At 47.8% G+C, this 20116-nt stretch overlaps 8 protein-coding genes across 15 annotated transcripts; 3 read left to right on the top strand and 5 right to left on the bottom strand.

The window, feature by feature from the left end:
- On the bottom strand, positions 1–3678 carry LOC9658985 (ribonucleoside-diphosphate reductase large subunit). Its single transcript, XM_024683575.1, has 17 exons — positions 3427–3678; positions 3141–3372; positions 3008–3069; positions 2868–2955; positions 2538–2801; positions 2241–2481; positions 2094–2170; positions 1870–2040; positions 1722–1814; positions 1443–1670; positions 1228–1392; positions 1061–1180; positions 807–1009; positions 608–757; positions 413–560; positions 270–353; positions 1–220 (listed from the first exon to the last, which is right to left on the bottom strand). Exons 2-17 carry the CDS (start codon positions 3366–3368, stop codon positions 131–133), a joined length of 2412 nt encoding a protein of 803 aa, XP_024539343.1. The 5' UTR covers positions 3369–3372; positions 3427–3678; the 3' UTR covers positions 1–130.
- Positions 3679–3731: 53 nt separating this feature from the next.
- Positions 3732–4894, top strand: LOC9658660 (haloacid dehalogenase-like hydrolase domain-containing protein At2g33255). Of its 2 annotated transcripts, XM_024683581.1 has the most exons (6): positions 3732–4014; positions 4101–4143; positions 4200–4260; positions 4314–4451; positions 4503–4725; positions 4782–4894. In XM_024683581.1, the coding sequence occupies exons 1-5, from the start codon at positions 3747–3749 to the stop codon at positions 4692–4694; spliced, it is 702 nt and encodes a 233-aa protein (XP_024539349.1). In that variant the 5' UTR covers positions 3732–3746; the 3' UTR covers positions 4695–4725; positions 4782–4894. The 2 variants fall into 2 exon arrangements, with proteins under 2 accessions (XP_024539349.1, XP_002978825.2); XM_002978779.2 differs by having other exon boundaries at positions 4503–4783.
- Positions 4806–6865, bottom strand: LOC9658984 (GATA transcription factor 24). Of its 3 annotated transcripts, XM_024683579.1 has the most exons (9): positions 6821–6865; positions 6569–6756; positions 6015–6441; positions 5838–5924; positions 5624–5757; positions 5400–5534; positions 5230–5335; positions 5095–5175; positions 4806–4994 (listed from the first exon to the last, which is right to left on the bottom strand). In XM_024683579.1, the coding sequence occupies exons 3-9, from the start codon at positions 6366–6368 to the stop codon at positions 4959–4961; spliced, it is 933 nt and encodes a 310-aa protein (XP_024539347.1). In that variant the 5' UTR covers positions 6369–6441; positions 6569–6756; positions 6821–6865; the 3' UTR covers positions 4806–4958. The 3 variants fall into 3 exon arrangements, with proteins under 3 accessions (XP_024539347.1, XP_024539346.1, XP_002978709.1); XM_024683578.1 differs by lacking the exon at positions 6821–6865 and having other exon boundaries at positions 6569–6811; XM_002978663.2 differs by lacking the exon at positions 6821–6865 and having other exon boundaries at positions 5095–5166; positions 6569–6811.
- Positions 6866–7053: 188 nt separating this feature from the next.
- Positions 7054–9185, top strand: LOC9658659 (SWR1 complex subunit 2). Its single transcript, XM_024683849.1, has 11 exons — positions 7054–7104; positions 7152–7221; positions 7277–7351; positions 7407–7441; positions 7515–7773; positions 7853–7925; positions 7974–8093; positions 8153–8221; positions 8317–8359; positions 8444–8509; positions 8612–9185. Exons 1-11 carry the CDS (start codon positions 7061–7063, stop codon positions 8997–8999), a joined length of 1242 nt encoding a protein of 413 aa, XP_024539617.1. The 5' UTR covers positions 7054–7060; the 3' UTR covers positions 9000–9185.
- Positions 9025–11584, bottom strand: LOC9658658 (probable serine/threonine-protein kinase PBL7). Of its 3 annotated transcripts, none has more exons than XR_002993387.1 (5): positions 11007–11584; positions 10718–10911; positions 10025–10660; positions 9176–9950; positions 9025–9105 (listed from the first exon to the last, which is right to left on the bottom strand). XR_002993387.1 is itself a non-coding variant. In XM_002978662.2 (5 exons), the coding sequence occupies exons 1-5, from the start codon at positions 11137–11139 to the stop codon at positions 9237–9239; spliced, it is 1623 nt and encodes a 540-aa protein (XP_002978708.2). In that variant the 5' UTR covers positions 11140–11584; the 3' UTR covers positions 9151–9236. The 3 variants fall into 3 exon arrangements, 2 of the variants coding, with proteins under 2 accessions (XP_002978708.2, XP_024539611.1); XM_002978662.2 differs by lacking the exon at positions 9025–9105 and having other exon boundaries at positions 9151–9950; positions 10025–10416; positions 10471–10660; XM_024683843.1 differs by lacking the exon at positions 9025–9105 and having other exon boundaries at positions 9151–9950.
- Positions 11585–12381: 797 nt separating this feature from the next.
- Positions 12382–14033, bottom strand: LOC9658983 (U1 small nuclear ribonucleoprotein C). The gene is made up of 5 exons (XM_024683850.1): positions 13924–14033; positions 13817–13859; positions 13722–13763; positions 13118–13337; positions 12382–12944 (listed from the first exon to the last, which is right to left on the bottom strand). The coding sequence occupies exons 1-5, from the start codon at positions 13929–13931 to the stop codon at positions 12580–12582; spliced, it is 678 nt and encodes a 225-aa protein (XP_024539618.1). The 5' UTR covers positions 13932–14033; the 3' UTR covers positions 12382–12579.
- Positions 14034–14049: 16 nt separating this feature from the next.
- On the bottom strand, positions 14050–16385 carry LOC112349422 (double-stranded RNA-binding protein 5-like). Its single transcript, XM_024683847.1, has 4 exons — positions 15961–16385; positions 15498–15745; positions 15216–15435; positions 14050–15158 (listed from the first exon to the last, which is right to left on the bottom strand). Exons 2-4 carry the CDS (start codon positions 15741–15743, stop codon positions 14314–14316), a joined length of 1311 nt encoding a protein of 436 aa, XP_024539615.1. The 5' UTR covers positions 15744–15745; positions 15961–16385; the 3' UTR covers positions 14050–14313.
- Positions 16386–16557: 172 nt separating this feature from the next.
- Positions 16558–19332, top strand: LOC9658982 (heterogeneous nuclear ribonucleoprotein H3). Of its 3 annotated transcripts, XM_024683845.1 has the most exons (14): positions 16558–16735; positions 16782–16839; positions 17061–17132; positions 17217–17449; positions 17502–17574; positions 17622–17679; positions 17730–17869; positions 17930–18029; positions 18096–18167; positions 18239–18349; positions 18404–18744; positions 18819–18903; positions 18973–19173; positions 19232–19332. In XM_024683845.1, exons 3-14 carry the CDS (start codon positions 17083–17085, stop codon positions 19235–19237), a joined length of 1470 nt encoding a protein of 489 aa, XP_024539613.1. In that variant the 5' UTR covers positions 16558–16735; positions 16782–16839; positions 17061–17082; the 3' UTR covers positions 19238–19332. The 3 variants fall into 3 exon arrangements, with proteins under 3 accessions (XP_024539613.1, XP_024539614.1, XP_024539612.1); XM_024683846.1 differs by having other exon boundaries at positions 16782–17132; positions 17325–17449; XM_024683844.1 differs by having other exon boundaries at positions 16782–17132.
- The last annotated feature ends 784 nt before the right edge of the window (positions 19333–20116 follow it).

Below are 20116 nucleotides of genomic sequence, written 5' to 3'. Positions count from 1 at the left end.
TGGATCCCAAAAATTCGGAACAGGATTTCTTACCTCAAATATCATATACAGGCCTTCGAGTGTAGATTACTGAGCACTAAGTTAGAGCTCTGCTGGCCTACGTAGCGTAAAACACATTCTAACCATGCACCTAGCTACCACACGCTAAGCAGTTCTCACGATTCTCGAGTGAGCAGACCATCTGCGCTAATAGCTCTTCGTCGGTTGCCTTTGCAGGACTCTGGTACAGAAGATAAGGTTAGATAAAACCGTAGAAAATAGAATCCTACCTTTAACGAGGCCGTATCGACAGTGAACTTGATAGCGTCCGCAGCAGCTTGCGATCGTAGATAGTACATACCAGTCTTTAGGCCCTGAAATTAATTTCGTTGAAGACAGGCATAGAAAACGCTAATATGCTGACTGTCCTTACCCCTGACCATGCGTGGAAGTGTAGTGAAGTCAATTTGGTCGTTGTGGGCTGCTCCATATGAATGTTCAGGCTTTGGCTTTGGTCAATGTATGCTCCGCGTTCCACAGCCATATCAACGATCGTCCGTTGCTTGATCTCCCATACAGTCCTGATTGACTTGGTTCAGAAAGAATAAAAACTTGTCCACAAACAAACCTGTATATTTGTTTAAGGTCGTCCGGTATCCCTTCGATGCTCTGAATGGAGCCATTATAAGCCATTACTTTGTTCTTCAGATCCGGTGTCCATATTCCCAAATCGGTCAAATCGTTCAGCAAATGCTTGTTAACCACAACAAATTCACCACTGTAGCAGGCAACATAAGTATCACAGCTGATACAGAAAGAAGGCATACCTTAGAACGCGTCGAGTGTAAATATTGGATGTATAAGGCTCAAAACACTCGTTGTTTCCAAGAATTTGGCTTGTTGATGCTGTCGGCATTGGAGCAACAAGTAAGGAATTGCGTACTCCATGGCGGGCGACCATTTCCTTCAAGGCTGGCCAATCCCAACGACCAGAGGGTATAACGTTCCACATATCTGGTTGAAAGACTCCCTGGAAAGACAAAGCATTGATACAGAAAAAGATAATACTCACTACCCGAACCTTACTGACTGGACTTCCAGGATATGTTTCATAAACTCCATATAATTCTGCCAGAACGCTTGACGTTTTCATGGCATGATAATAGATCGTCTCAAAAATGTCTTTGTTCAGATCACGAGCCTGTAAAAGAGAAAACGTAAGACGGCCACAAGAAAAAAACGTTGTACCTCTTCGGAGTCGAATGGGAGCCCAAGGAGAATAAATGCGTCAGCTAATCCTTGGACACCAATCCCAATTGGACGATGTCGAAGATTTGAGCGCTTTGCTGTGTCAACTGGGTAGTAGTTGATGTCAATAATCTTGTTTAAGTTTTCAGTCACTACTGTTGTCACCTGGAAACAATCTCCAAGTTGATGTTAGAGAATGATGAAAGCTGTGTTACCTCAGCCAGTTTGTGGAAATCAAAAACTCTATTTTTGCATCCCTTGCTACCGACCAGTTTCGTTTCCGAGTTTATTCCTTGTTCACGAACAAACCGAGGTAACGCAATGGATGCAAGGTTACACACGGCTGTCTCAGAGGGACTGGTATATTCCACAATCTCAGTGCAGAGATTTGAGCACTTGATAGTCCCCAGATTTTGTTGATTGCTCTTCCTGTTACAAGTATCCTGAAACGGAAAAAAGCATCAGAAATAAGAAGACACTCCTTGACTTCACACCTTAAAAACCATGTACGGATTGCCAGTTTCCATCTGAGATTCCAAAATTGCAAACCAAAGTTTCTGAGCTGATAAGGAACGTTTAGCTCTCCCCTGATAAACACCGCAAAAATTAAGCTCATAAAAGAAGTAGAGCAAGGAGACTGACCTCCCTTTCATATCTCGTGTACAAGCTTTCAAACTCCTCACCCCAGCAGTCAGCCAATCCAGGAGCCTCGTTCGGACAGAACAGAGACCAATCGCTATTGCTCCTAACTCGTTCCATGAAAAGGTCAGGAATCCAGAGGCCATAGAACAAATCACGGGCACGGTTCTCCTCCTGTACGTTGATGCAAGAAACTAAAAATGAATTGCAGCACAAAAAGACACTACCTTCCCGTGGTTTTTCTTAAGATCAAGCCAATCAAACACATCTGCATGCCACGGTTCCAAATAGATCGCAAAAGCTCCTGCATGTGGTAAAAAACGAAACAAAAGTAATAATGATGATTATAAATGTTGAAAAGCTGTACATGATACCTTTCCTCTTGCCTCCCCCTTGATCGACATAGCGAGCGGTATCATTGAACACTCGAAGCATGGGAACAATCCCGTTCGACGTGCCGTTCGTTCCACGGATATAACTGTTAGTGGCGCGAATATTATGGACAGAGAGGCCGATACCCCCGGCTGACTTGCTGATTACTGCACACTCCTTCAGGGTATCATAAATGCCTTCAATGCTATCCTCCTTCATGCAGAGGAGGAAGCAGCTACTAAGCTGTAGAAGTCACAGTGAGAAGTAAACTACAAAAGGAGAATCACGAAGCAACCAACCTGAGGCCGAGGAGTCCCAGCATTAAACAGTGTTGGTGAGGCATGGGTAAACCAACGCTGAGACATGAGATGGTACGTCTTGATTGCAGCTTCAATGTCCTCCTTGTGTATGCCTACAGATACTCGCATGAGCATGTGTTGAGGCCGCTCGACGACTCTCCCGTTCACTTTCAAGAGGTATGATCTTTCGAGCGTCTTGAATCCAAAGTAGTCATAGTCGAAATCCCTGTCATAGATGATTTCGCTATCAAGCTTCGCCGCGTTCTGGACGAAAAGAGAAAGAGAAACTGATGAGAACAGAAAAGGAGAACCAATGACGGGAATACTCACTTTCATAATGATATCGTAGACATCATTAGCAATGAGAGGAGCTTTCAGTCCAGACCTCTCGTCAACGTGGCTGTACATCTCCTTCACACTGATAGCCCAGCTTTGGTTAGACAATAGAGAACTTCTCGAAGAAAACTTACGTCTCTGAGAAGGACTTTTTAGTTTTCTTGTGAAGATTCGAGACAACAATCCTGGCAGCAAGCTGTGAAAACTATAAGTAAACTGACAAAGAAAAAGGCTTGCAGAACAAACGAGAAAAAGCTTCTAGCTTACAATTGCATAGTCAGGATGACTTGTAGTCATGGAAGCCGCAGTCTCGGCAGCCAATTCGTCCAGCTGACTGGTAGTAACACCCTTGTAAACCCCAGCGCATACTTTCTGTGCCACAATCACGGGATCACAGTAGTCGGGATTGAGGGAATAGCTCAGCTTCTTGAGCCGGGCGGTGATCTTGTCGAAATGCACGGCCTCTTGCTTCCCATCCCTCTTGATGACATACATTTTCCTGGATTTGCAAGGCTTAGCAACAGATCGAAGCCGCCGACACTAGAAATCTCACCTGGGAATTCTCGGACGAGCAGCGGGACCGAAATGAGCAAGGCTAGCAAGCTCGCGGAGGAATCGATTGAGCGCCTCCAAGTAACGCTCCCTCCTAAACCGCCACACGGTATAAAACCCTATAGCCGAAAAGCTTCCTCGTTGCGATATTTTCCCGCCCACATTGAAAGGAGGCACGTGGATTGCGGCGATTGGACGGCGATTTGGCGGGAGCCGCGCCGGCCGGCTACATTTCGAAATGGAATACCACCAAATCTTGGATCGTTAGAACCCTAAAAAGAAGAGGCCCATAAAAACCCTAGAAAACAGAGCTTAGGGTTTATGCGAATTTCGGCTATGGCGCTGCCCGCATTGCGCGGGACACTGCGCGGCGTCGTCTTCGATATGGACGGCACTCTCACGATTCCAGTGATCGATTTCCCGGCGCTGTACAGGGCGGTGCTGGGGAGCCGGCATCAGCCGAGCTCGGACAAGGCGATCGATATTTTGCACGAGATTGAGCAGTGGAGCCCGGAGGAGCAGCAGCGCGCCTATGCGACGATTGCCGAGTACGAGAAGGAGGGATTGGACAAGCTCCAATTCATGCCTGGTAAGCGCTCACAGATTTGGATTTGGAATTTGGCTTGGACAAGCTCCAATTCGGGAAATTTCAGTTCTCTGTTCTTGTGTGTGTAGGAGCGAAGGAGCTGTGTGACTTCATCGACGAGAAGAAGCTCAAGTAAGTAACGTGAAGCTTGTTAGTTCTTCCCTAAGTTTTTGAGCAGTAAATCGCAGGAGGGGATTGATCACTCGCAACGTCAAGGCTGCTGTCGATTACTTCCATGCCAGATTCGAGGTACTCTATCCTTTTCTCTCTTCGATCGTAGCTAATTACTCACTTCCTCGCAGAAACCACACTTTAGCCCAGCTCTAAGCAGAGAATTCCGTCCATACAAACCAAATCCGGCCCCGCTCCTCCACATCTGTAGCGCATGGGGAGTTTCCCCGCACGAAGTTCTCATGGTTGGAGACCATCCAAAAGATGATGTAAGTTCTCGATTTCGATCTATTGCTTCTGAATTTCATAAGTTCTTGTAGATTGTTTGTGGCAACAAGGCTGGAACAGCGACTTGTCTCTTAGATCAAGACGACAAATACATCGTCTCGCATCTGTCTTTGCTCCAACGCCCCACTTTCAAGGTGAGATCTCTGGCAGAAGTTCTCACGCTACTCCAGGAAAAGTTCGATCTCAAGTCTGGGCCAGAGACTGAGACCACCACAACGCCGTAAAACAAATCGCTTCGATTCCAACTCCAATAAGGTTGTATCAAGGATTTTTACAATCGATACCATGGAAACTGACTTTTTCCATGTTAGTACATTTGGTTTCATGGCAACAAGTTACAGCAAGAACAGGAGAATCTATAATTTTAAGTATGCTTCTATGAACACATTCGTGTACAATATTGCATCAAACAGCGAATCACCCACCTCTTCTCGTTCCTTTGCTTTGTATGGAGTTCTTATTCTCGCTTTAGAACAATGCTTTGTATCTCAGGCTGGGTCAGGTTTGTGGCCTTCTGATTCACTCTGTTACAACAAGGAGAAGTTAGAAGAGAGAAAAATGGAAACTTCGAGAGGAAAACTTAAGAGAAAAATGGAAACCTTGGAGGAGCTTTCGAGAGCTTACTTGTGTAAGAGTGGGAATCTGGAGAACGGAGCCTGGTGCTTGTGCGTTTTTGGAGAGGTCCCTCAAGACACCCTGAAACGGCTTTTGAGTTTTTAAGAGCGAAACCGGGATTATAGAGAGAACTCGGGTGTCTACCTTATTGGCCCACATTAATCCGCAGGCATTGCACAAGGTCCTCGGTCCAGAGGGGCCTCGTCTCATCATCGGTGTCGATCGCTCACCAGTGCCACAATGTGTGCATCTAGAGACAGAACAAAGAAAGGAAAAGATGAGGAAACTAAGTTGCAAAAGGCCAGATGACTTACAGGATTTCTGGTTGAGGAGCACCACCCGGTGGAGTGGGTTGTCCAGGTGTTGGAGGACTGCTTCCATTAGCTTTGGCTGCCGCTTCCTCCTGGAGTACCTTGGAGGACGCGAACTGACCCTTCTTCCGATGCATTCTGCCGAGAAAAGAGACACAAAAAACAAGAAGAGATTGGTATTAATTGATGAAAGGCAAAGCACAACAGTTCCACCGCACACTCAATACCTCTGTGCAACTTCCTTGCGAACAGTGTAGCGGATCTTCTTGTCATAGCAGCGCTCCTTCCGCTTCTCCCGGAACCTCGTGAGCGCCGTGATTCTCTGCGGCATGTTCATTCGCGACGGGAGTTCCGAAAGGCCCTGTTTTCATTCCAAGCGATCTGTAAGCCCAGAGATATTGACACTTGGTTCGAATATACATACGAGAACAGTGGCATTACCTTCCCATAGTGGTGCCCGGGCATGCTCGCTCCAGGGAGGCTCGACTGTATCTCCCGGCCTCCCAGCAGTAGCAACACCTCTTGGACCTGCCAAAACCGAAGATCAAAATCAAGTTTTTAGTTGATCATGACACCAGGAGACCACGAGAACGAATGAAGAGCAGCAAAAAACAGTACCTTCTCTGGAGCAACTGTATCGAAGACATAAACTTCTCCTTGGTACGAGAGCGTGAGCTGGGTCGTGGCATGAGACCGTCCGGTGAGAGCCGCCGGAGGCTCTACGGGGTGACCACCATCGGAATGCATCTCCGCCTCGTCCAGGCCCTCGCCATCTTGCTCCTCGTCGTCTTGGTCCTCGATCTCAATGTCGTGGTGGTGATCGTGGAGCCCGTGGTCTTCGTGCATATGCATATGAGAGTGAGGATGGAGATGGTTTACCCCCTCGATCTCTTCTCCCACCTCATCCGTGTCGTCGACGTGCATACTGTGCACATTTTGGTGATGAGCGTGAATGTGCCCCTCAGCAGCCATTGCGCAAGAAGAAGTAAAAAAAAAAACGACCCAAAGCCGAGCTCGCTAGAACTCTAGCTGCCTTGGGCGCATCCTAGAACACAAAAACGTTAGAACGATATTCCAAGCTCCGCGAAACGATCTAGAACCTAATAACTGCCGAGAGCTCTGTTGTCACTCTCGGAAGATTCAAACCCTAGCGATCGATCTGGCGCTCTCACCTGGAATCACACGCAAACGCAGCGCCGGTCACCAGCGCCTCTGATTCGCGTCGCGAGGAAGAAGCTAATCCGCGAAAGCGCCAGCACCAGAGCCGCCAAAGGCGCCAAGACGCGAAGACGCGAAGACCTACACTGCCTCTTACCCTAACCCTGCGCCATAGCCAAGAGAGGGATACTCCCCGAAAGCTCTGTGGCAAACAAGAATGTATGTGAGAGAAGAAGAGAGGGAGAATGTGTGTGGAGCAAACGCACAGTTGGCTTTTTGCCGCCAGTTCGTGGCGTGCGTCCGATCGTGCGGCGCCGCAGATGCGGTTTTCCTGCCGCGTGCGGCGTCTTTATCTTGCGGTGGCCAATCACAAGCGGCTAAGATTAGCTTTGGGAGAATATGCTAACGTATGTCTGCCGCACGGAAGGTCCGGAGGATATTCTGGTAAGTGGACTTTCGGTGGAGAATATGCGTTGCATCTAGGGCTCTTGTTGGGATTTTGAGCTATGGAGGAATTGCCGCGCTCGGCGCGGGCGACGCGAGGGAAGAGGTGGGGGTTTTTGGGAAGATTTGCCCGATTTTTTATCGGATTTCTAGGCTCACGAAGCTGCTGGATGATGAGGTTGAGGCGGATAACTCGTTTTGGGGCCAGGAAGCGTTCAAGGAGGTGATGATCACTGCTACATTGTGCTCTAGAGCGTTTAATTTTTGCTTCTTCGCAGGAAAACAATGATAAGGAATATCAGGAAGAGGCAGAAGAGGTTGATGAATTCGACAGTGACTTTGATCAAGACGAGGTTCGCATTCTTTGCTTTTTATTTTTCGTGTGATATTGGTATGAGTTTTTTGCAGGGACCTGAATCCGAAAACGAAGTTAAAGAAGAAAAGTAAGCTCTCTCACTCTTTCTCTTTTCGAAGAAAAGTTCTTAGCGTTTTTTTCTTTTCTTTTCCATTTTATAGAGAGGTTGTCAAAAAGAAGAGAAAGTTTCCCTACAAGAAGCCCGGGGCGGACAAGAAGAAAAAGAGCGTCAGCTTTCTACTGAAAAACGTTGCACGCACAGACAAGCCGAAGCCAAAGAAAAAGGCACCGCCCCGGCCGAGTGATCAGGAGGATGGCGATGGAGAAAGCGAGAGGATCATCAGAAAATCCACGAGAGTGTCCGTTGTGGCGAGGCAAGCTGAGAGAGCCGCCAAAGCAGCTTTGCAAACCACACCCAAGGTACGATTTCAGTTTTCATGCAAGACTTCTCTCGTCTTGCCTGATCTTTTGCTTTTTTCGTTTTCGCTGTTCTATCCAGCCAGTGAAGAGAAAACGGGAAGAAGAGAAGAAGATGTCTCAGGAAGACATGCTTCTCGAGGCAGCTCAAACAGGTACATTCACTCCATGTTTTTTTCTCGACTCATTCATTACGAACGCAGAGGTTATCAATTTACAGTCTCTGGAACGCATGCTCGCTCGAGAAGAAGAGGTTAAGAAGAAGGCAATCATACAGAAAACGGTGTACAATGGTCCTCAAGTCAGATTCATTTCCAAAGGCGGTACTGCAATCTCGAGCATTTTCAAAGATCGTCTTTGTTTAACGCTCTCACACTTTCAGGATACAATATATTGGAGTTCACCAAAGTGAGCACGCTTCCTAGCGCCATTAACTCCAAAGCAAAGCCGTGTAAACGAATCACTCTCCTTTCTCATTCTTTCTCGTTTTCACCCTCGATTCTCACTTTCTCTCTTGTTTTTTCCTTTTCTTTTTTTCTACGCCAGATCCCGAGAAAGCTTTATGCGTTGTAACAGGCCAGCCAGCCAGGTGAGTCATTTTTTCTCTTCTTTGCAAGGACAAGCGAAAACTGGGACAAAAATCTGGTGTTTTGTTTTTTGCGTCTTTGCGCAGGTACAAAGATCCCAAGACAGGCCAGCCGTATGCCACGAAGGAAGCGTTCAAGATACTCCGCGAGAGGTAAAAAACAAAGCTCACTTTTTCTCACAGCAGCGATCGATCGACTTCGAGCATGGAGAAAGAAACTCATGCTTTTTTTCTTTTTCTTTTTCCTCGTTCCAGGTTCTCGAGAAGCGGCGACAAATCCTCGTCCACGCGGAGAGACAGCTTGGAAGAAATCCACCAGAGGAAGCGGACGAAAGTCGAGACGGAGAGAGCTCCTAGTAGCCGCGCGGGCGTCGTCAAGCTCAAGTTTAAGAAATCCCCCAGTGGCAGCATCGTGTCATCGTCATCGCCGCAAGCTCTCAATCACCAGCCTCGAATCGTGGTCCCGGTTCTGCAACCCCCGCCGCCACCCATCGACTTCCACCAAGTGATCGACGAGGCCGACTTCATGCTCGAGGGACTGGACGATCTCAAGCCCGACTATAAGATCGAGGACAGCATCCTGTACGAGACCAACGAGAAGCTCGAGGCCCAGTTCACGTCCGGCTTTCCCTGGCACCACTGAAAGTAGCCGAGAACTTGGAAGAGCTCTGGAAGCTATAGCCGCTCGGAGGACTTGGAAGAGCTCTGGAAGCTATAGCCGCTCGGAGAACTTAGAAGAGCTCTGGAAGCTATACAACAAGAACAAAAAAGAAAAGATCACTGTAACAGCGAGAGGGAGAGAAATGTAAATTTTAAAACCTGGCCTGCTCGTGAGGCATCAGCTCAGAGGACAAAATTCGCTCGTTCTGCTCTTCTCGCTCTAGCAATCGGTGCCACCACCACCACCACCACCACTGCCACCACCACTGCCGCCGCCGCCGCCACCACCACCCTGTGTGTTGCCTCGCTTCCTTTCCCTGTAGCTCTCCCCCCAGATCCTTGCTTCCGCCACCGCTCTCTCCCGGTCGTGATCCAAGATCTTGAATCCTTCCTTGAAGATCTTGTTGGTGCGGCTGGGGCTCATCGAGTTCCTGTCGTACATCTCCCAGTCGTCCGCCTCTCGCTGCTTGCTGCTATCGTGCAGCTTGGCTTCCTCCAGTAAGTTCCTGGGACTGTCCTCGTCTTTCACACGGACGTTTGGAGATGACTTTGCGGACGATTTGGCTGTGACGCTCGGAGAATGCACGCCATTGTTCTTGCCGCGATCATCACCAGCAGCAGCAGCAGCAGCAGCAGGAGTTGCGAGTGACAGCTTCCTCTCTTTCTCTTTGTCCTTCTCCCGCTTCTCTCTAGACGAGGGTGGCGTCAGCCTGCTGTTAGAGAGAGGATGAACGCCGGGGTCGTATGTCTGGCTGGCGAGATAGTTTAGAGCGGTGACTACGTCGGCGATCAGTGGTCTCGTGGCCGCTTGCTCCTGGAGGCACATCGCAGCGACTGCCAGAGCCTGATACAGGCCGCGCATTGGATATCTGCCTTGCAACAGCGGATCCGACATAGACGGGAACTTTCTCCGGTCTTTGAACAGGGGCCTTGCCTGGATGAAAACAAAACAACGGTCAGAACAAGCTTTGCCACATCGTCAGTACTAAAAGTAGCAAAGCTGCGTACCCAGGCCACAAGATTGTGCTCTCCAGCTGGTCTTGAGTTGTCGATCGCCTTTCTACCTGTTATAAGCTCTAGTAGCACGACTCCAAAACTGTATACGTCCGACTTTAATGTCAACTGTCCCGTCATCGCATACTCTGGTGCACAATAGCCGTAAGTCCCCATAACTCTCGTTGAGACGTGCGTCTTGTCACCGACAGGGCCGAGCTTTGCAAGCCCGAAGTCGGAGAGCTTTGGGTGGAAATTGTTGTCAAGAAGAATGTTGGATGACTTGAAGTCCCTGTAAATCACCGGCGGATTGGCCTTGTCGTGCAGATATTCTAGACCCATCGCAGCACCAGCCGCGATCTTCATGCGCGTGTTCCAGTCGAGCGGGGCTTTCTCCGGGGGAATATCTAGCAAAAGCAAGAGGAAGGTAAGCCCGTCAAGACGAAGAGAAAGTATCGTACCATGCAAGTGATCCTCCAAACACCCGAGCGGCATAAACTCGTAAACTAGCAATCTCTGATCACCGTCTGCACAGTATCCAATGAGGTTGACCAAGTTTGGATGGTGAAGCAAACTCAGCATTAAAACCTCGACCAAAAACTCTCGATTGCCTTGCAATCCGTTTCTATCCAGCTGCTTCACAGCGACTACCTGAATTCACAACAACAAACGTATAAGAAAACCGCTCTACAAAACCAATCCACAAACCTGTCCCGAATTCTCCAGTCGTCCTTTGTACACTCGCCCAAAACCACCCTCACCTAAGAGACACTCGGCCTTGAAGTTCTTCGTGGCTGCTGCAAGCTCTCGAAACGTGAAAGTCTGAGCAGCAATGGCTGGAGTGGAATCTCCAGGTGCATTTTCCTTCTTGCGATCCAAAGAAGCTGCCGGCTTCACCTTATCTATAGTAGCAAAAAAACGGAAGAAAAGCCAGAAACGTAGACATGAGATCTGGCATCCAAAACTTGAACAAAAATTAGGCATCCAGCGATCTTACCGGAGGGAATTTTTGCCAGAGACTTCTCCTTCTCCACGATCCCAGGTGCCTGTTGAGCCGTCCGAGCTCCAGGCTTGCTTCCAACCCGGCTCTCTTGCTGCTTGCCTCCTCCAAAGCAAAATATACATCCCATTTTCTCCGAACTACGGCCTTCCGTACCACTCTCAGCAACGCATTGGAAACCCCGTCAGCTCTGGCAGATCGGACCAAGAGCAAGAAATTGCCGCCACTGCCGCGGCTCTAGAACAAGTCTTGTCCTGCCGATCCACCTGATCCGTGGCCGATCCAATGGATTCAGCGCCACGGAATTCCCATCCGCCGCCCGAAATCTCCCAGCCAGGGCGCCGATGCGAGAATCACTGCTGCTGCTCCCACCCTACCGGATTTCGGCACACCATTCGTCGCGCGGATAGATAGATTCGCGAGATGGAGTGGCGAGCTAGCGCCGCGCCCTTGCTTACTCCTCCGCTTCTTCCTCTTGGCAGCGCGCTTCACTAAACCCTAGCCGGGGAGAGGCGCTACTGTGTTACAAGGACACACTACTCCCCACACACACAAAAATGCAAAGCAGTGGGAGAACGGTTTAACCCTTTCACCGCTTTTTACCACGCGGAGGTAAAGCAAAAATGATAAAGTAATGCCCAGGAAGAAACAAAGCTACCTCGCTCTCTTTGGGACACTGCCCCCGCCGCGCACGTCCGCACGTAGTCCACGTGTCGTACTTCTATTGATTGATTAACTTATGTACTTTTTATATACATACAATGGCCATAGTATGAGTTCATGACATGTCATGTCATGCTGTTCATTCATCTTCTGATTCAGGTCAGCCTTTAGTGACTTACTTTTCATGGTGGAGTAGTGATAATAGATTACGATTTTATATTTGTTTCTGGGATATGATTTAAGATCTGGAAGTAAATTATAGTTTTCAATGATAACACCTCAGATTATGTCATGCACCCTCTTGAAACATGAGACTGATGATGGAAAAAAAAATGCAAGTGTTTTTGTGCGTTGTTGAGAACTGAAGACTTTTGAAAGACAATGATTTCAGATTAAAGTATGACTCCATCGAATGGGTCATAAAATAAAAACATGATGGCCATGACATTTAACCCCATGATGCATCTCCAGGAATCTTCTTATAAATATTCTGTCCGTAGGACACGTGGACAACGCGGGCGGCGCGATCTTTAACCGGACGAAAAGTGCTCGTGTTTTGCGAATTGCACACACCACTCTATCGCCTCCATACGCGTTTTGAGCACATAGCTAGTTGCCACACGTACAGATGCCTCTCGCGCCCAAGTAATCTGTCCTTTCCTTCGTCCCTGGCTTGGAAGAACCAAAACAAACGGCGAGCGAAAAAAAATAGAGGAAGAACAACACGTTTTGATTCACGGCTCTCGTCCCACAAATTCATGCCATGTTCGATCTAGCTGCTGCTAAATCCCACCACCACAATAGTATTAAAGCCATAGAAAACGCATTTAAGGGACGAAAAGTAGAGCTGAGAACAAGGAAAAAGAGAACTTCCCTCGGAGAGATCGAGATCGCGGAACTTGGTTTGTCAATCTCCGCTGCCTGGAGGAGGTTGAGAGTAACCATAGCCAGAGGACATACCTGGTCGAGGAGGAGGAGGCTGCGAACCATAGCCGGGACCCGGTGGTGGCTGTGAATAACCACCGTAGCCACCATAGCCGCCACCACCACCACCACCACCGCCGCCGCCGCCGCCGGATTGACCAGGTACCACTGGCTGCTGGGAGTAGCCACCACCGGAAGAAGGCATACCGTTTGGAGCTGTGGAACCGGGTGGTGGTCGACCTGGAGCACCCGGTGGTGTCATTTGAGGTCTGTAAACGCCGTTTGGTTGCGTGTTGCCAGGAACTGGTGCTACTGGGGGCCGGAATCCACCGGGGCCAGGAGGATAGCCTGCGAAAAAAAGGCACAAAGAAAAAGAAAAAAACGCTTGCATGTCAGTCAAATGCTTCCGCAGAAAAGACTAGAGGGACTGTAAGGACTTGCAGACTCTGGCTGTGAAGAAACAAACAAAGACGAGACAAGAGAAAAGGGGAATTGGAATGAATGGAGAAGTTTTTGCTCACCTCCACCTGGTGCACCAGGATGCATCACTGGCGGACGCATTGGTTGTATCATTGGTGCCGGAGACGAGCCCGGCAGTCCCATGCCTGGCCGTGAGAGCACTGGCACCATCTGCTTGAATCCCTGGAAGGCGGCCATGTGTTGGTGCTCCTTGACTTTCTGGTCGATGATGCTTTGGGTCTGTTGCTCCTCGAACTGTTGGTAGTAAGCTCTGACGTTCGCCTGGAAAGACAAGATAAAAAAAAACGTCAAGCTTGAGAACTATAAAAACTAGCAGAAAGCAATAAAAAACTGAAACGAAAACGCAAGAACACACTACCACGAAACCGAACATGAACAAGAACACACTAAAATGAAATCGAACATCAAAATTCATCACAAAAACGGAGCCAGAACTAAAAAGATCACAGAATGAAGAAAACGAAAACTAGAAAGGAGTGGAACTAAAACATTATAAGAATTGAGTGAACGCAAGATAGAAAAAAAAGCAAACAAAAGATAGAAAAAAAAGCATTTAAATCCTAGAAAGGAGTGGAACTAAAAAACACTATAAGCACTGAAAGATAGAAAGGACGTCATTCCTCTACAAATTTTGATAATCCTTACCTTGTGTTTGTACCCCGCATTGTGTTGCTTCCTCACCGACGGCTGCACACAAAATGTAGGTCAGCAAGAAAGAAGAACAAGCTCTCCAGCCTTACCGAGTCGTGCGTGAGATAAGTATCACAGTAATCGCAGTAGTATCTATCACACGGAGCAAATCGATCGAATCCATCTCGGAACTGGAAAGAACAGGCGCCGATCTTACCTAGGCATGGCGCGATTGGCAGCGCAGCGCAGCGCAGGGAGCGAGCCGCGAGACACCGGCGATCGTCGTGAGCGAGAGCGCTTCCAAAAACCCTAGAAACGTTTTTAATTGCCCTAGCGCAAGGCCTTTGAAAATTTTCCCATAATTTATATAATGAATGCAAATCAAGGAAAAAAAAAAGAGAAAAAAAGAAGACAAAAACACCAACCTCATTCTCCATCCAAGTCGTCCTCGTTTAAGATATAGCTTCGTTCGTCCTTCCAGCCTCTTTGATCCTCTTCCTCAATCCCAGAGTTCCTCTGTTCTTCCTCCTCTTCCACTGCTTCTTTGGTCTCCTTCGTCTTCGTCGCATTGATCGATCGATCGCCATCTTCGTTGCCTTTGTCCATCTCACAAACTCAGCTGGCTCAGCACTTGACGAGTAGCCGCTTCACCATCGTTGGAATCACTCTCGTTCTCGACTCGCGGCTCGGGACGCCGAGGAGGCGGCGCGGCACTCACAGCCACCACCGAGCGAATCCTCACAGGCTGAGCCATTCCATAGCCGGCACGGTAAGGCGGCCCCGGCATGCCGTCGAATCCTGAAGAAGCCGGAGAAGACATCCCCCACCACGGCGAACGAGAGTGAGACGACGATGGATTCGACCACATTGAGCTGAAGCTGGAGCTGCTCGCCTCCGAGTCTCTAAGCTCCCTGCGATCATCCTGTTTGCTTTCGCTGCTGCCACCTCTAAGCCATTCGTCCTCGTCCCTCTGGTGCTCTTCCAGAGGCACACTTATGTCATGTCTGTCCCTGCGAATGACCGTAGGAATGCTTCGCAGCTGCGTTGGGATCACCCTTGGCATGTTTCCTGCCATGCTCCGGCTGGGAACGATGCCAGGAACGTCACGAGAAGTCCCTGCCCCTGGTGGCATTCGTCGCGGTAAGGAGCGGTACGAGTGACCATTCCCAAGAACCATGCCGTTGCTGTGGTGTTGAGAGCTGTGCATAAACCTGTGAGACTGGGACGTCTCCGAGTTGGCGTCGAGGAGCCAACTCCCGGGATGATACTGCCCGCTGTGACCACCTCCCGGTAGCAATCTCGTCCTCGATGGCGTCGACTGCTGGGCGAGCAGCACGCTCCTCTCGTCTTTGCCGTGAGCTCTAGCTAATGCACGCGCTACAAAATTCTGCTCCTGTTCTTCGGTCACTTCCGACTCCAATAAAGTTGCTGACGTTCCACCTTGCTTCGCGTCTGTGAAAAACAAACTCTCAATCATCAAACACGCGTTCTCGACATCAAAGAACTTACATTGTTTGAGAGAGCTCCATGCGGTCATGGCCGCGTTCTTCTCTGCTTGCTTTTTCGTTTTCGCAGCTTCTCCAGTAAAAATCATACCCCCTACCCCCACTGTGCAAGTAAAAACCGGCAAGTGCCCGGGCCCCGAGCGCACCGTGGTGTAAATAGGCAATGGAACACCAGCCCTCTGGGCAGTCTCTTGCAGGAGATTCTTGTATACTCCAGTCTCATCCTAAAAAACAAAAGCACAAATAGTATTAAGATCTCACAACACAGACAAAATCATTCTTTTACCAGAATCCTCGCAGCCAACGATTGTGGAGGCCCTCGCCGAGATAGAGTATTGAGAGCAACCTCAGCAGCAGCATGCTCGGCATGCCGCAGTGTGCTGAAGTATGTTGGGCTCTCAAAAACCTCCCCGTTGAAATTCACAGTGGCCTTAAATCGAGGGGCATGGTCGGGGCCCTCTCTTATACACGAATACGCAGGAAGATTGAAGCAGCTCCTCTGAGCAAGCTCTTGGAGCTGATTCTTAAACATACCTACAAGAACAAAAGAGAAAAAAAAACAGGATTTAGAACAGCAACAACAGCAAAAATGGAATGCAACAAGCAAGCAAAGGACTCCAACCTTGCATCACGATCTCACAAAAAACTCACACAATGAATGCCGCAAATGCAATCGATTCTCCAAAACCCCCAAAAGTGCGCCATAGCGCAATCAACGAGAAAAGCAAGAAGAAAGGAGAATAGCTCACCTTCTGGAAAAGAACCCACCGCACCGGCCGGTGCAATGACGCGCTCTACCGCATGCCCCGTCCTGCCGCGAGCAATGGCGAAAGCGGCAAAAATCTCACCCTAGCTCCAAGCGTACCATCTGTGACGCCTCGCCGCCGCACCTAATGCCGCGATCCAGAGCCGGGAGCGCCGGCCGGATTGGAGAGCCGATGAATGCAGCGGCGCCGTTAAGGCGGCGGCGCCGCCGTTGCTGCCGCGAGAGCTCCTGCCGACGAGTGCCAATCGATTTGATGCCTGCTCGAGCTCCCCGAGCTCGCCGCGCCGCCGCCGTCCTCCTAGGAAACGCGAAAGAAAGAGGAAGAAACAAGGGTTTGTTGCCTGTGATGGTTTGGCTATGGCGTTTTGTGTTGCCGCATTCTTACTGTAGTCAATACCGAGGGAGAGGTCAAATTGAAGAAGAGAGATGAAATTTGAGTTATGACCCCCGCCACGCGGGCAAAATAGCATCTGCGCAACGGACGTACACATTTCACCCACGTGGCACTATTTCTCGTTATTGCGAAACCCTAAAGGAGACTATATCTGGGGTTCTCGTCCACGTGGCGAGTCCCGACATTGTCCGAGAATATTCTTCGGTGGTATTTTCTTCCCGTCCGGGGGATTTGGAGGATGATCGTCGCCGCCAGCGCCGCGCGCCAGTGTGAGTTTCCAGCGCCGAGCTCGAGCTGGATCGATCGGATCGCCGGCGCTGCCGCATTGCGTCGCTAGAATCTCCTCCCTGCGGCGAATTTTGCGGTTAGGGTTTTTCCATCCCCGCGTTTTCTCATTGCTGCTGCTCCAGGGATTTCTCTCTCGCTGTGCGCCCTGGGCGACGAGCGCGGGCGATCGATCGATTGAAGGTTACTTTGAGATTGCTTGAATTTTTTTCCTGGCATATTTCTTTCTTTCGATTGTTTTTCCCATCTCTTTCTTTTTGTCTCTCTCGCTCCTTTATTTTATTTTATTTTCTCTCTTTCGTTCTTTACGTAAGAAGTTAAGGAAGAACTATGGGCCTGGGCTCCCGAAAGAAGAATTCCTGGGTGATGCTGCTGCCTCTCTCTTGACATGCATTTAACTGCAGCACATTGGTTTGGATTTGGACCATGGCGGGATTAGGAGGGCTGGTGGGAGGAAGTGCTCTCGATGATGAATTGTGAGTGCTACTTGTGTTGATTGCTCCACTGCTACTTGCGCTGCTGCTACTACTGAGCTCTTTGCTTGCTCTTTCTGCTCAAAGAACTTATGATCGTGGAACCGGGAAATGGAGGAGATTTTTAACTTTGTTTTTACTTTCTCCGGTAAACAAACACTCTGAGGCCTCACCCGTGAAACTTGCGTGTGTCAGGAAGCGAAGCAATGTTGTTCGACTCCGGGGACTTCCTTTCAGTGCCACGGAGGTTGATATTAAAGAGTTTTTTCGGGGTCTGGACCTCGGGCCTGATGGAATCGTTATCTGTGTCAACTTTCAAGGTAACAAACACCCAAGCTTGCTTTGTTTGTTTGCTAAGTTTTGGTTTCTCAGGGAGGTCCACTGGCCAAGCTTATGTCCAGTTTGCAACCGCTGAGCTGGCTAATAAATCCCTCGAAAGAAACAGGTTTGTGATTTGTGTCACCCCGATATCAAATAAGATCTTTGACGCAGGCAACACATTGGAAGCCGCTACATAGAAGTTTTCAAGGGCCATCCAGCAGACATGCAGGTTTTTTGCTCTCGAAATGGCGAATTCTTAGCTAATGTTTGTTTCAACAGGGAGCTATGAGAATGGCCGGCCGAGGGAGTTCCGGCGCCTATGGAGCGGCAGGCTTGCAAGGGACTGGGATTCCTGGCATGGCTGGTAATCCCGACATGCGTTTCACGGGGGTTGTGCGCATGAGAGGAATGCCTTACAGGTGAGTTGAGCAGTAACAATTCTCCCTGCTTGTCCTCACGTTTATTCTTGCTGGTTTCAGCTGCACATCGGCCGATATCATGGCCTTCTTTAAGGGAATGCAAGTTGCTCCGGATGGGATTTTCCTGTGTACACATGCTGATGGCCGACCAACTGGTGAAGTGAGCCTTTTTGGACCTACCGTTTAATGGCTCTCAGTTTTTTCTCTTCAAATCTGGCCACTACAGGCATTTGTGGAGTTTATTAACGAAGAAACAGCCGCTCGAGCGATGCAGCTCCACAGAGAGCCGATGGGCTCGGTAAGTTTGTTTTCCGGTTATCGTTTTACGTTTTTCCTTATCGCCTTTTGACGCCTTCGTGTCCATTTCAGCGTTATGTGGAGCTTTTCAAAAGTACAAAAGGGGAGATGATGACTTCAGTTCAACAAAAGCTGTGGTTCGCTGGTGTTGGTAACATGTCACCAGTTGGATCTCTCGGCCAAGTAAGTTGAGTCTTGTTTTTCTGAAAGAAAAAACTAATTTTTCTGTGGTCTTAGATTCCTGGTATGTTGGGAGGATATGGAATGCAAGGAGTAGGGGCTTTAAACTTAGGAGCAGTACAATCGCCGGGGCCTGGAGCTATAGGAGACATTTCGGAGGACGTGTGCATTAAGATGCGGGGTCTTCCATACAATTCCGGACCCAGAGAGATTACGGAGTTTTTCCAAGGCTACAGGATCGTCCCAAATGGAATCTACGTCGTGATTGGAGCTACAGACCGTCCGACGGGGGAGGCGTTTGTGGAGTTTATCTCTTCCAAGGAGGCACAGCGGGCCATGGAACGCCACCGCAACAACATTGGCTCCCGCTACATCGAGCTTTTCCGAGCCACCAAGAGGTAAGTTTCAAACTTTTTTAAGTGTTTCTTCTTCGAAGTTGTATTCTTTGGAACTCTCTCTGTCTCTGTTGCAGTGAAATGATCGTGGCCACAGGAGGACTGCCGTTTAGCATGGGCCAGCTTGACCCGGCTTTGCAGCTTCTGCTTCTCCAGCAACAGGTACTTTGTTAAGCAGTTCTAGTGTCTTTTTCTTACTTTTCCTATGCTAAACTTGTGATGAACGCGTAGGCTGCCGCTGGAGCATTTGGCATGGCGGGATTGCTGGGAGCTCAAGGCGCTGGCGCATGGACAGACATCCAGAATGTTGCTGCTGCGGCTGCGAGCTTCTACCAGAGGCAAGCAGGATTAACAGGATCAACTGCCGCTGGGCTGGCGTTGGATCCATCGGTTGCGGCCACCAAGCTGAGAAGCATACCTTATCGAACTTCCGTAAGTGTTCTTCTAGATGCTTGATTGCATTTGGAATTAATGGATGATGGAATTGCAGACCTGATGGGAGAAGAACCGTGATGATGATGAAAAGATAAAGGAAGATTATTTTATGTGCATATTAGAACTCAAATAGAATGAATTTGGTAATTCTTTGAAGTGCCAGCTTAAAAGATCTGCTTTCCATGGAGATCATACATTAAAGATTTGTGACTTATTGACAATATCAAATTTGTAAGTTAAATAACATATAACTGTTCAATTAAATATTTATTATGTAGTTTATATATATATTTTTTTAAATTTGAATTATGTATATTTGTTTGAATTAAATTTATTATTTTTACAATCCAAAAATTCATATTATTTAAGTTACTAGTGATTATTTTTAATGCATATGATGTTAAACATTATGAGCGCATAGAACTTCATAACATCACTTTCAAACTCTGATGGAAAATACTATATAATATTTTTCAAATAAACTTTTAGAAAATTGCAGTTTATACATTATTTTCCTAAATTTGAATCATGTCTATTTTTTTGAATTAAATTTATTATTTTTATAACCTAAGAAATTCCTATTATTTAAGTTAATAGTGATCATTTTTAATACATATGATAGTAGACATCACTTTCAAACTCTAATAAAAAAAATATAATATAAATTAATTAACTAAAATTATAATAGTAATAAAATAATATAAATTTTAGACAAATGTATTTTAGACTATTATAGATTTTAGTCGTAATGATTATTATTAAATATGATTGTAAAAGAATGTTGAAGCATAATAAAATATATTTATTATATTAAAGTTGTTCAACAAAAACACTTTAACTTTATTATAAATTAATCTTTAATAACTATTAAATATATACATATATGTTAAAATTTTATATTCTCCCATAGAGTAAAAAAACATACATTAAAGTTTATGCC

This window comes from Selaginella moellendorffii, unplaced genomic scaffold, assembly GCF_000143415.4.
Source record: "Selaginella moellendorffii unplaced genomic scaffold, v1.0 SELMOscaffold_38, whole genome shotgun sequence".
Taxonomy (NCBI): Eukaryota; Viridiplantae; Streptophyta; class Lycopodiopsida; order Selaginellales; family Selaginellaceae; genus Selaginella; species Selaginella moellendorffii.
Note: the sequence above shows the minus strand (reverse complement) of the source record. Positions and strands in the feature narration are given on the sequence as shown.